General features: G+C 38.1%; 3 protein-coding genes and 1 non-coding gene across 12 annotated transcripts; 1 reads left to right on the forward strand and 3 right to left on the reverse strand.

Annotated features, from left to right (window-relative positions):
* Positions 1-42: 42 nt before the first annotated feature.
* TRNAR-UCU (transfer RNA arginine (anticodon UCU)) lies at positions 43-115 on the reverse strand. The gene has a single exon. It is a non-coding gene; the product is annotated as a tRNA-Arg (tRNA).
* Positions 116-252: 137 nt separating this feature from the next.
* LOC104716748 (methylcrotonoyl-CoA carboxylase beta chain, mitochondrial) lies at positions 253-3,580 on the reverse strand. 4 transcript variants are annotated; one of them, XM_010434176.3, is made up of 10 exons: positions 2,937-3,580; positions 2,735-2,854; positions 2,031-2,465; positions 1,853-1,943; positions 1,524-1,765; positions 1,280-1,444; positions 1,119-1,193; positions 901-1,032; positions 622-678; positions 253-513 (listed from the first exon to the last, which is right to left on the reverse strand). In XM_010434176.3, exons 1-10 carry the CDS (start codon positions 3,180-3,182, stop codon positions 310-312), a joined length of 1,767 nt encoding a protein of 588 aa, XP_010432478.2. In that variant the 5' UTR covers positions 3,183-3,580; the 3' UTR covers positions 253-309. The 4 variants fall into 4 exon arrangements, with proteins under 4 accessions (XP_010432478.2, XP_087326726.1, XP_087326727.1 ...); XM_087470600.1 differs by having other exon boundaries at positions 2,031-2,458; positions 2,937-3,405; XM_087470601.1 differs by having other exon boundaries at positions 1,524-1,773; positions 2,937-3,375.
* On the forward strand, positions 3,376-6,248 carry LOC104716747 (protein DJ-1 homolog C). Its single transcript, XM_010434175.3, is given in 9 exon segments — positions 3,376-3,836; positions 3,947-4,147; positions 4,269-4,418; positions 4,507-4,686; positions 4,792-4,869; positions 5,106-5,210; positions 5,212-5,307; positions 5,544-5,681; positions 5,766-6,248. Coding segments are annotated over 9 exon segments (1,434 nt in total). The 5' UTR covers positions 3,376-3,578; the 3' UTR covers positions 5,994-6,248.
* A 64-nt stretch (positions 6,249-6,312) lies between these two features.
* LOC104716749 (ABSCISIC ACID-INSENSITIVE 5-like protein 6) lies at positions 6,313-9,309 on the reverse strand. 6 transcript variants are annotated; one of them, XM_087470604.1, is made up of 6 exons: positions 9,206-9,309; positions 7,654-8,585; positions 7,207-7,500; positions 7,042-7,113; positions 6,907-6,936; positions 6,313-6,658 (listed from the first exon to the last, which is right to left on the reverse strand). In XM_087470604.1, exons 2-6 carry the CDS (start codon positions 8,548-8,550, stop codon positions 6,584-6,586), a joined length of 1,368 nt encoding a protein of 455 aa, XP_087326730.1. In that variant the 5' UTR covers positions 8,551-8,585; positions 9,206-9,309; the 3' UTR covers positions 6,313-6,583. The 6 variants fall into 6 exon arrangements, with proteins under 6 accessions (XP_087326730.1, XP_087326731.1, XP_010432481.1 ...); XM_087470605.1 differs by having other exon boundaries at positions 7,207-7,494; positions 9,206-9,251; XM_010434179.3 differs by having other exon boundaries at positions 9,129-9,251.
* Positions 9,310-11,515: the final 2,206 nt, after the last annotated feature.

Genomic DNA, 11,515 nt, shown 5'->3' on the forward strand with positions numbered 1-11,515 from the left:
TCTCACAGACTGTTCTAATTTGGTGAAGATGGTGTCTTCGCCAACCCTCGGTGGGGATCGAACCCACAATCGTCTGATTAGAAGTCAGACGCCTTATCCATTGGGCCACGAGCGCCTTTTTGTCAACGGAAGTAATTATATATAATTTAATTTCAAACTGACTGTAGCTTTGGACTAGACAGAGAGGGTCAACGATCAAAGTTGACCATGTTTCTCTTGAATTAATCAGATAGGTTTTGTTGCTGGCTGATATGTGAAAAGTTTTCCATTTATTTGAAAGTGGTTAATTAGTTTAAAAAGAAAAGCTGTTTACATTCTAAAGACACCAAATCGAGTATCTTCTAAAGGACGGTTTGAAGCAGCAGAGAGACAAAGTCCCAAAACCTTTCTGGTATCAGAAGGATCAATCACTCCATCATCCCAAAGCCTCGCCGTGGAGAAGTAAGGATTTGCTTCTCTCTCGTATGCATCCACCGTTTTCTTCTTGAATGCTTCTTCCTCTTCCTCTGTCCACTGCATCACACAAAAATGCAGATTCATGTCTCTCTCTCTTTCATTAACTTTTAGTGGAAAAGCAAAACAGAGTCAGAATAATCGGTTATAAGATGTTTCATTCAGTACCTTGATTTCTTGCCTCTTCTTAGTAGCCCTTTCGATTTGTGTTAAAACACCCGCAGCCTGCAATGTTTTCAAAGTCAAAGGTTAACCAAACTGAATGAAAACCAAAATTGCATCAAACAAAAGAGACAGAAGAAACTGAAACAACAACATAATTTTTTCAATAAATTTTTGGTTCATTCAGTACAACTTTGTTGACAGTTACCGTACTATTATCAAAACTAATTTGATTATAAACACTTTCCGACTCAGTTTAAACAGTTTGGTTCGGGTATGGTTTACCTGAGCGCCGCCCATGATGCCAATCCTGGCATTTGGCCACATGAACATGAAGTCTGGACTGTAAGCACGGCCACACATCGCATAGTTTCCAGCACCAAAGCTTGCACCGGTTATAATTGTAATCTTTGGTACCTGAATTTAGAGGCGAGCTTAAAGTCTCGCATATACTGTACTAATTAAAATCTCTTGGACGGACTCTTTACAAAAACTAAACATACCTTAGCACAAGATACTGCCATAACCATTTTCGCTCCAGATTTTGCAATGCCATTGGCCTCAGCTCTTGAACCCACCTATAAACAATAAAGAAGCAAGTAAGATAAGTAGAGAAACTCTTATATAGCTACATGTTAGAACACAAGACAAACACTTCAATTACCATAAAGCCTGTGATGTTTTGGAGGAAAACAAGAGGAATTTTACGTTGAGAACATAATTCAATGAAGTGAGCTCCTTTTAGTGCAGATTCATTGAACAGTATGCCATTGTTCCCGATGATTCCTACTGTCTGACCGTATATTCTAGCAAACCCCGTCACAAGCGTCTGCCAAAATAAGCTCCAGATAAGAAGCTTACAAAGGTAATATCTTGATTAAAAAAGATTAGTCTAATAGCATTCTCACAGTGCCGTATTGTTTCTTGAACTCGTCAAATTCACTCCCATCAACAATCCGAGCTATAATAGACCGGACATCAAATTGCTGCTTGTGATCTACTGGAGCAATGGAGCGAAGCTCGTTTATGTCATAGAGCGGTTCCTTGTATTCAAGATTTTTGCTTCCAAATGTTCCTTCCATCCCTTGTTTTGCAGCCATGTGCAAATTCTTGACAATGTTTCTTCCAATAGCGAGTCCATGTAGCTCGTCTGCAAGACTAGAGTAACTTCTTAAGGTCTACACTCTAAAACATGATTCTTGTCGTCATATTAAATTGCAGAAAGAGATGAATATACCTTGAGCAAAATAATCCGACACACCAGACACAGTACAGTGAACCGTGGCGCCTCCTAAATCCTCAGCTGAAACTTCCTCTCCTGTAGCAGCCTGTTCAAAAGCTTTTCATTTAGCTTTACATTCTCAAGTACCTAATTAAGACAAGAACGACCGAGAAAGTAATTTGAGAAAACCAACCTTGACAAGTGGAGGTCCTGCCAAAAATATGGTACCATTCCCTTTCACCATTACACTTTCATCAGCCATGGCAGGTATATAGGCACCGCCGGCAGTGCATGAGCCTAAAACAATGGCGATCTGTGGAATTCCATCAGACGACATAACCGACTCATTGTAGAAAACCCTTCCGAAATTCTCCTTGTCAGGGAAAACCTCAGCCTGTTTTGGAAGATAAGCACCGCCACTGTCAACAAGATATATGCAGGGGAGTCTGCACCGAGCAGCAATCTCTTGTGCCCTGAGATGTTTCTTGATAGTAATGGGATAATAAGTCCCCCCTTTTACTGTAGGATCATTTGCCATGAACATACAAAGACGGCCATGAATTGGTCCTATCCCTGTGATTATGCCGCCAGAAGGTAAAGGCTCCTCATACAGTTCGTGTCCTGCAAGCTTTAAGCATATTCATATCCGGTAAGCAAAGAATCAAACAAGTCTCAGATCAATACCAATCAATAACCATACAGAGTTTATAAACATAAAATGCTAATTCTCTTTCCAACATTGGTGCAGCGCAAATCAATCAATCAAACTCAAGATTGCAACAACATTCCCATGTTATAGTACTCAATGATGGAGCATTAATCAGCAATAAACTCAAGATTGCAAAATGTGAATTGAACCCAAACAAGAAACAAAAATTGAAATGAACAGAACAAAACCTGAGAGAGCTCCAAAAAGGAAGAACCAGGATCAAGAAGCCGATCAATCCTCTCTCTAGGCAAAAGCTTGTTTCTACTTCTGTTCCTCTTCACCGCCTCCTCTCCACCTCCAGCCAATACCTAGAAACTCCACCGAGACACACTTGTATCATTCATCTGCAAACAATCAAGACACCAAAATCGAAAAATAAGCTGGTTCAACCTTTTTGATGTGGGAACGAAGCTCCGATAAGATCCCTTCCATGGCGATCGAGTTACTAGAAAAAGCTTCCGAATTTCTATCCACTCCGTCCGGGAGAACGCCCACGCAGAAACCCTTTTGAAGTCGCCGGAAAATTCGAAAAGGATCGGGGCGAGAATCGGTTCCTGGTCGCATCCGCCATTGTTGAATATTACTAGTAAGCTCTTCCGAAGTTGATACTGCTCTTCTACTCAAAATCCTTAACATTTTTGTCTTCTTCTCAATACCGATTTCTGATTTCACTTATGACATTTATACACACTGTTTCTGACTACTTTGGTTGTGTGTAATTCATATCCTAAATACAAAACCAAAAGAGGAGATAAGATCAAGGCAACCCAAAATAAAATAAAAATAAAAACTTTTTTTATAAATCATTATCGTCTCATCATCATCGCGTAGGTGAGAGTCGTGTGTGACAGTCTCACTTGTGAAAAGCACAATTTTTGCTGAAATTTAAAAAAAAAAAATTGAATCTTTTTATCCAATTAAGGAATTAGGCAATGATACGTCGACGTTTAAGTCTCGGCGTCTTTGCTTTCTTCGAGTATGATTAGATAAGGCGCTCACTCTCCCGTCTAGCCGCATTATTAGCAATTGTCAATGGCGTCTTTAGGATTTTCGATTGCCATGATAGCTTCTACGAGTCCAACGTTGACGGATACGAGGCTCATATCTTCTTCGATGGGTTGTGTCTCGACGAATGCTGCTCCGAGTTTGTCATCAGTCTCTATGGTTTCTTCTTCACCAGTGGTTAAAAGGAGCGTCCGAAGTTTTAAGTTCAGAGCTTCGATGTCACCAAGTATTGAAACAAGGCCAGATTCTGATGTTGGCGTGGTGTCTTCTCCAACTACTAAAAAGGTTTCGTTTTTGTTCTACTTGTTGCGTAACACATTCTCTAAGTTAAAGTAGTCCCCAGCTTTGTTTGTTGTATAGAGAGATTTGGAGATAACTGAGAAATCATGTGTTAGGTGCTTATTCCAATTGGATATGGTACGGAGGATATAGAAGCTGTTGTGTTAATTGATGTTCTACGGCGAGCTGGTGCTGAGGTCACTGTTGCTTCTGTGGAGCAGAAGCTAGAGGTTGAAGCATCCTCAGGGACCAAATTGCTTGCAGATGTCTTAATCTCTAAATGTGCTGATCAATTTTATGATCTTGTGGCTTTACCGGTAAGTTCTGCTTTGGCTGATTCATAAATCATATCTTCTTTAAGTGAGGACATTCTTTGAGCTCTAGTTTAATGGTTTTGTATATTTGTTTCGGGCTTATCTGAAAATGCAAATTGTGAAGGGAGGCATGCCTGGTGCTGTTAGGTTAAGAGACTGTAAAATTCTTGAGAAGATCATGAAGAGACAAGCTGAAGATAAGCGGTTATACGGGGCTATATCCATGGCTCCAGCTATTACTCTTCTTCCATGGGGTCTTTTGACAAGAAAGAGGGTATAAATTGAAAGGCTTAGACTGTATAGTAACTAATGTTTCTTCTTCATGTTTTGATTTCTAAACTTGGTGTAGTTGATCGTGCAAGACAACGGGACATCCTGCTTTTTTCGGGAAGCTCCCTACATTCTGGGCTGTTAAGACAAACATTCAGATTTCTGGGGAGCTTACAACTAGCCGTGGACCTGGTACTTCTTTTCAGTTTGCTCTGTCCTTGGTGGAGCAGCTCTTTGGAGAATCCACAGCCAAGTCGGTTGAAGAGTTTCTGGTCTTTATTCCTATTCCCTACACTTCTTTGGTTCACTCTTTTCTTTATCCATCTCGATATGCCATAATCTTCTCATAATCTCTTATTTTCCAATCATTTCACCAGCTTCTGCGCGATGGTTACCAAAATCCTAAGAATGAAGAGTTCAATAGCATTGACTGGTCTCTAGACCACATACCTCGTGTAAGTCGCATGAAGCTATGACCAATGCATTTCCATGTAATCTCATGATGATATGATAATAACTGATTTTTGTATTTCTTCTTATGCTTTTATACATTCCCACTTGTTTCACGATCATTTTACTTTAGAAGCTGAGAAACTTGGCTGATACTAAGAACATCTCATTTGAATTTGAAAGCTAAGAAAGTTGGCGCATCTGCAACTTTATTCATTCCGTCTTCTTTTATCCTGTCCAGGTTCTTATCCCGGTCGCCAACGGGTCTGAAGAGGTTGAAGTAGTCACAATTTCAGATGTTCTTAGAAGAGCCAAAGTAGATGTCACGGTTGCATCAGTAGAAAAGATCTTTGCGGATTACGGCATCTCAAGGCACCAAATTTATCACCGACAAATTGATTGGTGAAGCTGCTGAATCATCATATGACCTAATCCTTCTTCCGGTAAGACATTCAGCAAAAGCTTTTCTTCTAACCTGCATGGCTCTCATTAAACTTATACCCTTTGACTAGTTCACAACAGTTCACAACTTCTTAGATTAATCTTGCTATACACATGTTCCAGTGTAATCTATGCAATATCAAATTAAAGTGCTCAGGAAAAGCATAGACGAAATACAACTTTTGTTTGTTTCATAGTGAGTAATCTTGATTTCTTTTCTATGCTGGAAATTCCTTAGGGAGGCCATACAGGCTCAGAACGTCTGCAGAAGTCCAAAATTCTCAAGAAACTTCTCAGGGAACAACATGAAACTGGGCAAATATTTGGTGCTACTAACACATCATCTGCCATCCTGCATAAACATGGTTTACTCAAGGTAAAATGAAGATGATTATTGTTCTTTTCTGTGTTTTGTTGTAGACATGGACAAACCCAATTCACTGTTTGAATCCTATTGCAGGAAAGGAGAACGACTGTGTACCCTTCAGAAACAAACGTGCCTACGAATCATTTAATGATCGAAGGAGCAGAAGTTGTTATAGATGGAAATGTTATTACAAGTTTGGGGCTCGCAACTGTTACCAAATTTTCCCTGGCTATTGTTAGCAAGCTGTTTGGACATGCTAGAGCAAGGAGCGTTTCAGAAGGGCTTGTGCATGAGTATCCAAGGCATTTAACACCATCTTGAAGGCATCTTGTTCAAGAAACACAGTTAGAAGATGTCTCGTTGCGGCTGTTAAACCGAAGTTGTGGGTTTCAAACACTCCAGAGACTTTGCACCAGTATATCTGTTTAACTTGTAGGCAATCTAGGCAATCTTACTCTGAAACTGATGATATCTATAAGAATTTTGCCACTTAGGTTTATTGTATTTGCATCTTATTTTGTATACCCAGTTGGTTATTATTCTAGATGATGATGCTAAAGTTGAAGTTTCAATCAATCTATTCACAATTATAATGTGGTTTGATTTGGTCCCAAAAGAGATCAGTTGCAGACAAGCAACATTAAGAAGAAGATAATTTCACTCTGGTTAACTCACAAAGATGTTCTAGAAACTGGTCAAGATCCATTACATCAGGATGATAAAACCAAAAGATGCTTCAGGAAAACAGAACAAAAGAGTGTTGATCTATCTCTGTCAAACCAGCCACACGTCACGATTTACAATCACCCATTGAAACACCTGCCTAAACTACATACAAAGCTAGCTTTCTATTTCTGTGTTGTTCTATAGCTTTTGCGCTTTGTTGAGTTCCTCGAACGCCATTATAAGCTCTACCAAGGACCTGTCAATGTCCTTCGCAAGCATTGCCTTTTGCATCCCATTGGCTGGCGCAGTGGCTCCAGAAGCTGCAACAACAAATGCGCCAACTTCTGTTAAATCCATGCTCGTCAGATTACTCTTATGAAAGACCAAATTGGCATTGTAATCTATAATACTTTGCAGAGAGTGGAAAATTAAAGATGCGGTGGTATATCTCACTTCATTGTGTAGCTTACACTTTTCTACTAAAAAGCTTACAATACTGTCCAAAGTGTAATTCAATTTAAAAGCTTAGCCAACAACTATAATAAGGATATTCAAACCAAGACGGTACCTGGTTTTTCTGCTTTTCCATGATTGCAACCTGCATGGAATATATGGTCAGTGATCACAACCTTAAGAAAATATAAAATAGCGCAACTGAAAAACTCGAGATTCTCTAATGAGATAGGGAAGAAGCTGGACACACTTGTTTCTTCTGCAACTCTTCATTCAACTCTTTCAGTTGCGCAATTTCTGCTTCCAACTCCATTGTATAAGCCTGTCAGACAACAAAGTGAAAACAAAAAAAGTAAATAACCATGGCCAAAGTTTCAAAGTTTGTTCAATCCCCAAAATTTAAACGAACACTCACCTGCTTGCGAGCGCGGGATCTGGCAGCTGATTCCCTATTCTTTATCATCCTTTTTTGCCTTCTCTCAATCACTTTCTCCAGAACTGCACCTGATTTTCTTGCTCGACCAAACATGTAAGGAACAGGAGACAGAGATGCATCCAGAGCGCTCTTTGGAGTCAGATCAGGTGACATCTGGCTTCCAGGAGATACTGCTGCAACCGTAACACCAGTTTTAAAATCAACAGCTTGCAGTAGATTGTTGTCCATAGGATGGTTCCGCTTTCCAAGAATTGAAGGCTTCACTTCCTGGAACTACGGAAAAAAAGCAAAAACAAGCTATAGTCATATAACTGAAACATACTTGCAAATCCAAAACCAGCTTATCTTAAAACATGAAAACTACATCAATTATTTGTCAGATGACTGTCATTCATATAAAATGTAGTTATTCAGGTACTTAGTCACCTGTGTTACAGGTTGAGAACGATTAACAGCATCAACAGTGTTGGAAAACGCGATAGTGCTCTGTTTGGGAAAAGGCCTCTCCTGCTTCTGTATGAGTGGTTGCGGCTGCTGCACCCTCTGTGATTGCTGCATCTGAAGTGGCTGAGTTAGAGTTGTCAGCAGATCCGGTCTCACCACTGCACCATTTCCAGCAAAACTATGAGGCTGGTTAACACCAATCATAGTAGGAGTTGTCCCGAGACCTGCATTACTGCCAAACCCGTAAAAACCACCATTGAAGTTATTTACAGGCTGCTGCACCTGTGGAGGTTCTTCCCTAACAACGCCCGCCCTGAGCAAAAACTGCTCCAAAGTCATCTCTCCCAGCGTTTGTTGCCTCTGCGGAATCCCGCTTGTCCCAACATTAGCAACACCATTTCCAATGTCATCCTCCTTCATCAACTCCTTCCAGACATCATCAACCGTTTTCTGACTAATGGTACGAGGCAGAGTAAGTGACCCTTGTCTCTGCAAACTCCCACCAGTGAAAAAACCACCGCCAATTTCTCCTCCCATACCAACAACAGATACACCTCCATTGCTGTTAATAACAGCGTTCCCGTTATTACTACCATTGTTGATGTTGTTGAAACCGGTGTTGTTCCCCATCAGTGAGTGGCTTTCCTCAGCAGTCCATATGTTCTTCAAGAGCTCATCCATGTTCATGGACCCAAAATCCTTCCCAATCCCACCACCCCATGAGTTCTGAAACTCATCAAAGGTTAACGAGAACACCGAGTTCTGTCTCGTCAATGGAAGAGTACTACTCCCCATCATTGGCTGCTGCTTTGGGTTCATTCCAGCTTCATCAGTCAGACCATCAACAAAGTTCTTCAAGTTTGTTCGTGACCCCATCATCTTCTTCTCAAATCAAGCTTAGATTTTTTTTCCCTCTTCACGAAAACAAACAAACACAAGTTATGGTTTAACCGCAACAACAACAAAAAAAAAAAAACTGATCTTTATCACTTTAAGAACACCAAAAGATCCAAAAGAGACCCACGAGCTATTATTATTAACGTGAAACAACAAGATGAGATTTTTAAATCAAAATCGAATTCGAAGCTAAAATAGATCTCCTATTTACAGTTTATAGATAAAAAAAAAATCCCCTAGAAAAAGATAAGAACAAATCTATAAAAGAGAAATATGTAGAGAATGAAGTAAGCAACAGAGCAGAAATAGTGAAAGAATCTCCAAAAAAAGGGAAACAAATCTCTAAAACAACCAATCATATGCTTATATTCGGCGGGAAAATTCATGATGCTCATCAGAATCAGTGAATCTGATACAACAAACCAATCAATGACAGACAACAAAAACTGATTCAGAAGAAATAAAAATCAAATTTTTTTCTTATAAAAAAAATCAAGCAGCTCAGTCACACAAAGTAACAAAGAAAGAAAAAAGAAAAAGAAGTTTTTATTTTTCCTAACCTTTCGAAATTCTTTTAATTTTTTTGCTTTGAGTAAAATGGAAAATCAATAATTCCACTTTGAGAAAGAAATAATACCTGAAAGGGTCAGAGAGAGAGAGAGAGGGGGTGGAGAGAGGTCGACAAGTGTCCATGGCGTGACACTCGTCGTTGATATAAAAGGTTGTTTCTTTTGTTTGGATGCGGAGATTATTTTATTCTCGATAAGGTTATTATTTATTGTTATTATTTAGCCAATGTCCTCAATTTGACGTCAGATCGTCGTGAGCCGTTGAGATTGGGCAACGTGGTCCAATGGACAAACGCTGCTTTTTTTTCTCGTATCATTATCATTTTGCGTTTCCCACGAATAGCAGTTCGCAAAGTGGAAAGATCACGGCCGTTCGATTTTCTAAACGGCATCATTTATTACGAGACTAAGTACTATCACTTCTGGTATAAAATTATACTATTAAGTTTTAACCAATAAAATGTTTTGAATGAAAAATAATTAGCCGGATGATTTTTTAGGTAGAGATTTTGCATAATTATTTAAGCATATTCGTCTCAACTCATTTTTTTTTCAACATTTACAACAAAGGTAATGTATGGTCTATTTAAAAATTTTATATGATATTTTTCTTGAAAGGTTTCATTGGCTAATTAAGAGATGTATATAGATATATTGTAGGAACATTACTTTTGTATAATGGAGAATTTATTCATTTGAGTATATTTTTGTAGCACCAAGTCTTAATTAATTAATTTGTATATTTGTTTTTGCAAGGTAAAAATAAGTCCATATAGTCTGGCCTCTAGAGTTTTTAACATGTAAAATCAAATTTAGCTAGTTCTTCGTTGTCAATCAAATCATTGTCCTGACAAAGAGCTTCTCAAAATCGAGATGAAGAACTACCGACACCAAATGGTTTTTGTATATTCTAATGATCCATATAATCAAAACAATTTTTCCATATACAAGCTAGAACCATGGAATTTGAGTTTAGAGTTTTGTCAAATGAAAGTTACAAAGAAAGTTTAGTGGTATTGATCCAAAACCGACTTATGTATTACAAACATTTCGTAAACCATGTGTTTTGATCCCCTAATACGAGATATAGTATTCTTATAGACTAGATGATACCACTCTTAATTATCTTATAAACTGATGGACTTCTTACGATAAGATGGAATGGAGAAATGATGATAACAAGAAATAACGTCCATAATTACATTTCCTTTGGCAAATTAAATCGACTGTGGAGTGGTCCGCATTAGCATCATTCACCACAACTACTACAAAGATGCGTAGAGAGAGTTTTAAGATTACATATAGGGCATATAAGAAAAGATATTATATAAAATGAAAAGAAAAAAAAAATTATACGATAAGATTTTTTAAAAGTCGGAAGAAAAGAAAAAAAAAGTTGGAGGGATGGAGGGAGCGGATGAACAGTCCAGAATCTTTATCACGTTTGCTGCACCTACAAAAGGTATGGGCATATGCCACGTGGCCCACTCGATGCCCTTGTAAACAATTAAAATTTGTAAAAATTGAAGCAACATATATTATACTAATATAATCCATGATCATTTCCTTTGTGTTGGTCTTCTCAGTCACATCCATGATCCATCACATGTGATTGTGATCTTCTCTTCTAGTATTTTTTAAATACTGTTTCTTCCCCCATTATGGACTCTTTATCTTGGACTCGGTAACCATACAATTGACCCTTCGTGTCTCCCATCTTTTATTTCAATATATTTTCTGAAAGAAAACTACTGCATTAGGAAAGTCTACTCTGCAATACATTTTTAAAATGGAGCCGTGATTAATTTAGTTATATAGTACTACTTATTATTATATAGACATGGGCCTCGATTCTTTGGAGACGTGTTCTTCCCCGAAATAGATTTAAAAAATTGAAGTTACTTCTTATAGGTCGAGTAGAAAACAGAAGAATATAACCTTCTTTCAAGAATCCAAAACACATAAAACCAACGAAAACTTGAACAACCAGAAGAAACAACACAAAAGAGAGATGCTAAAACGATAAGTAGTGAGGACGATGATACAAAAGAGAAACGATTAATGAAAAATGACACGAATCCAATACGTAAAGAGATCTTATAAAATCCATGAAGTTTAGACGATATATATGACACCTTTTTAACGAAAAAAAAAAGTTAAATATGTATAGCAAGTTCGAACGCTTTGTAACTTTCCTTGACTAAGATAAATAATAAAATTCAAATAAATCTAACAAAATTAAAAAAGTAGCTAAAACCACGATAAAGAAAAAGAATATATGTCATGCCCATATATTATAATTTTGTATCTAGAAGAACTAAAGTTGTTATAAGAGTAGTTGAACTCTTAAGAAAGATGTCTATTGGTTGGAGATCATC

This window comes from Camelina sativa, chromosome 10 (genome assembly GCF_030686135.1).
Source record: "Camelina sativa cultivar CO46 ecotype springtype chromosome 10, ASM3068613v1".
Taxonomy (NCBI): domain Eukaryota; kingdom Viridiplantae; phylum Streptophyta; class Magnoliopsida; order Brassicales; family Brassicaceae; genus Camelina; species Camelina sativa.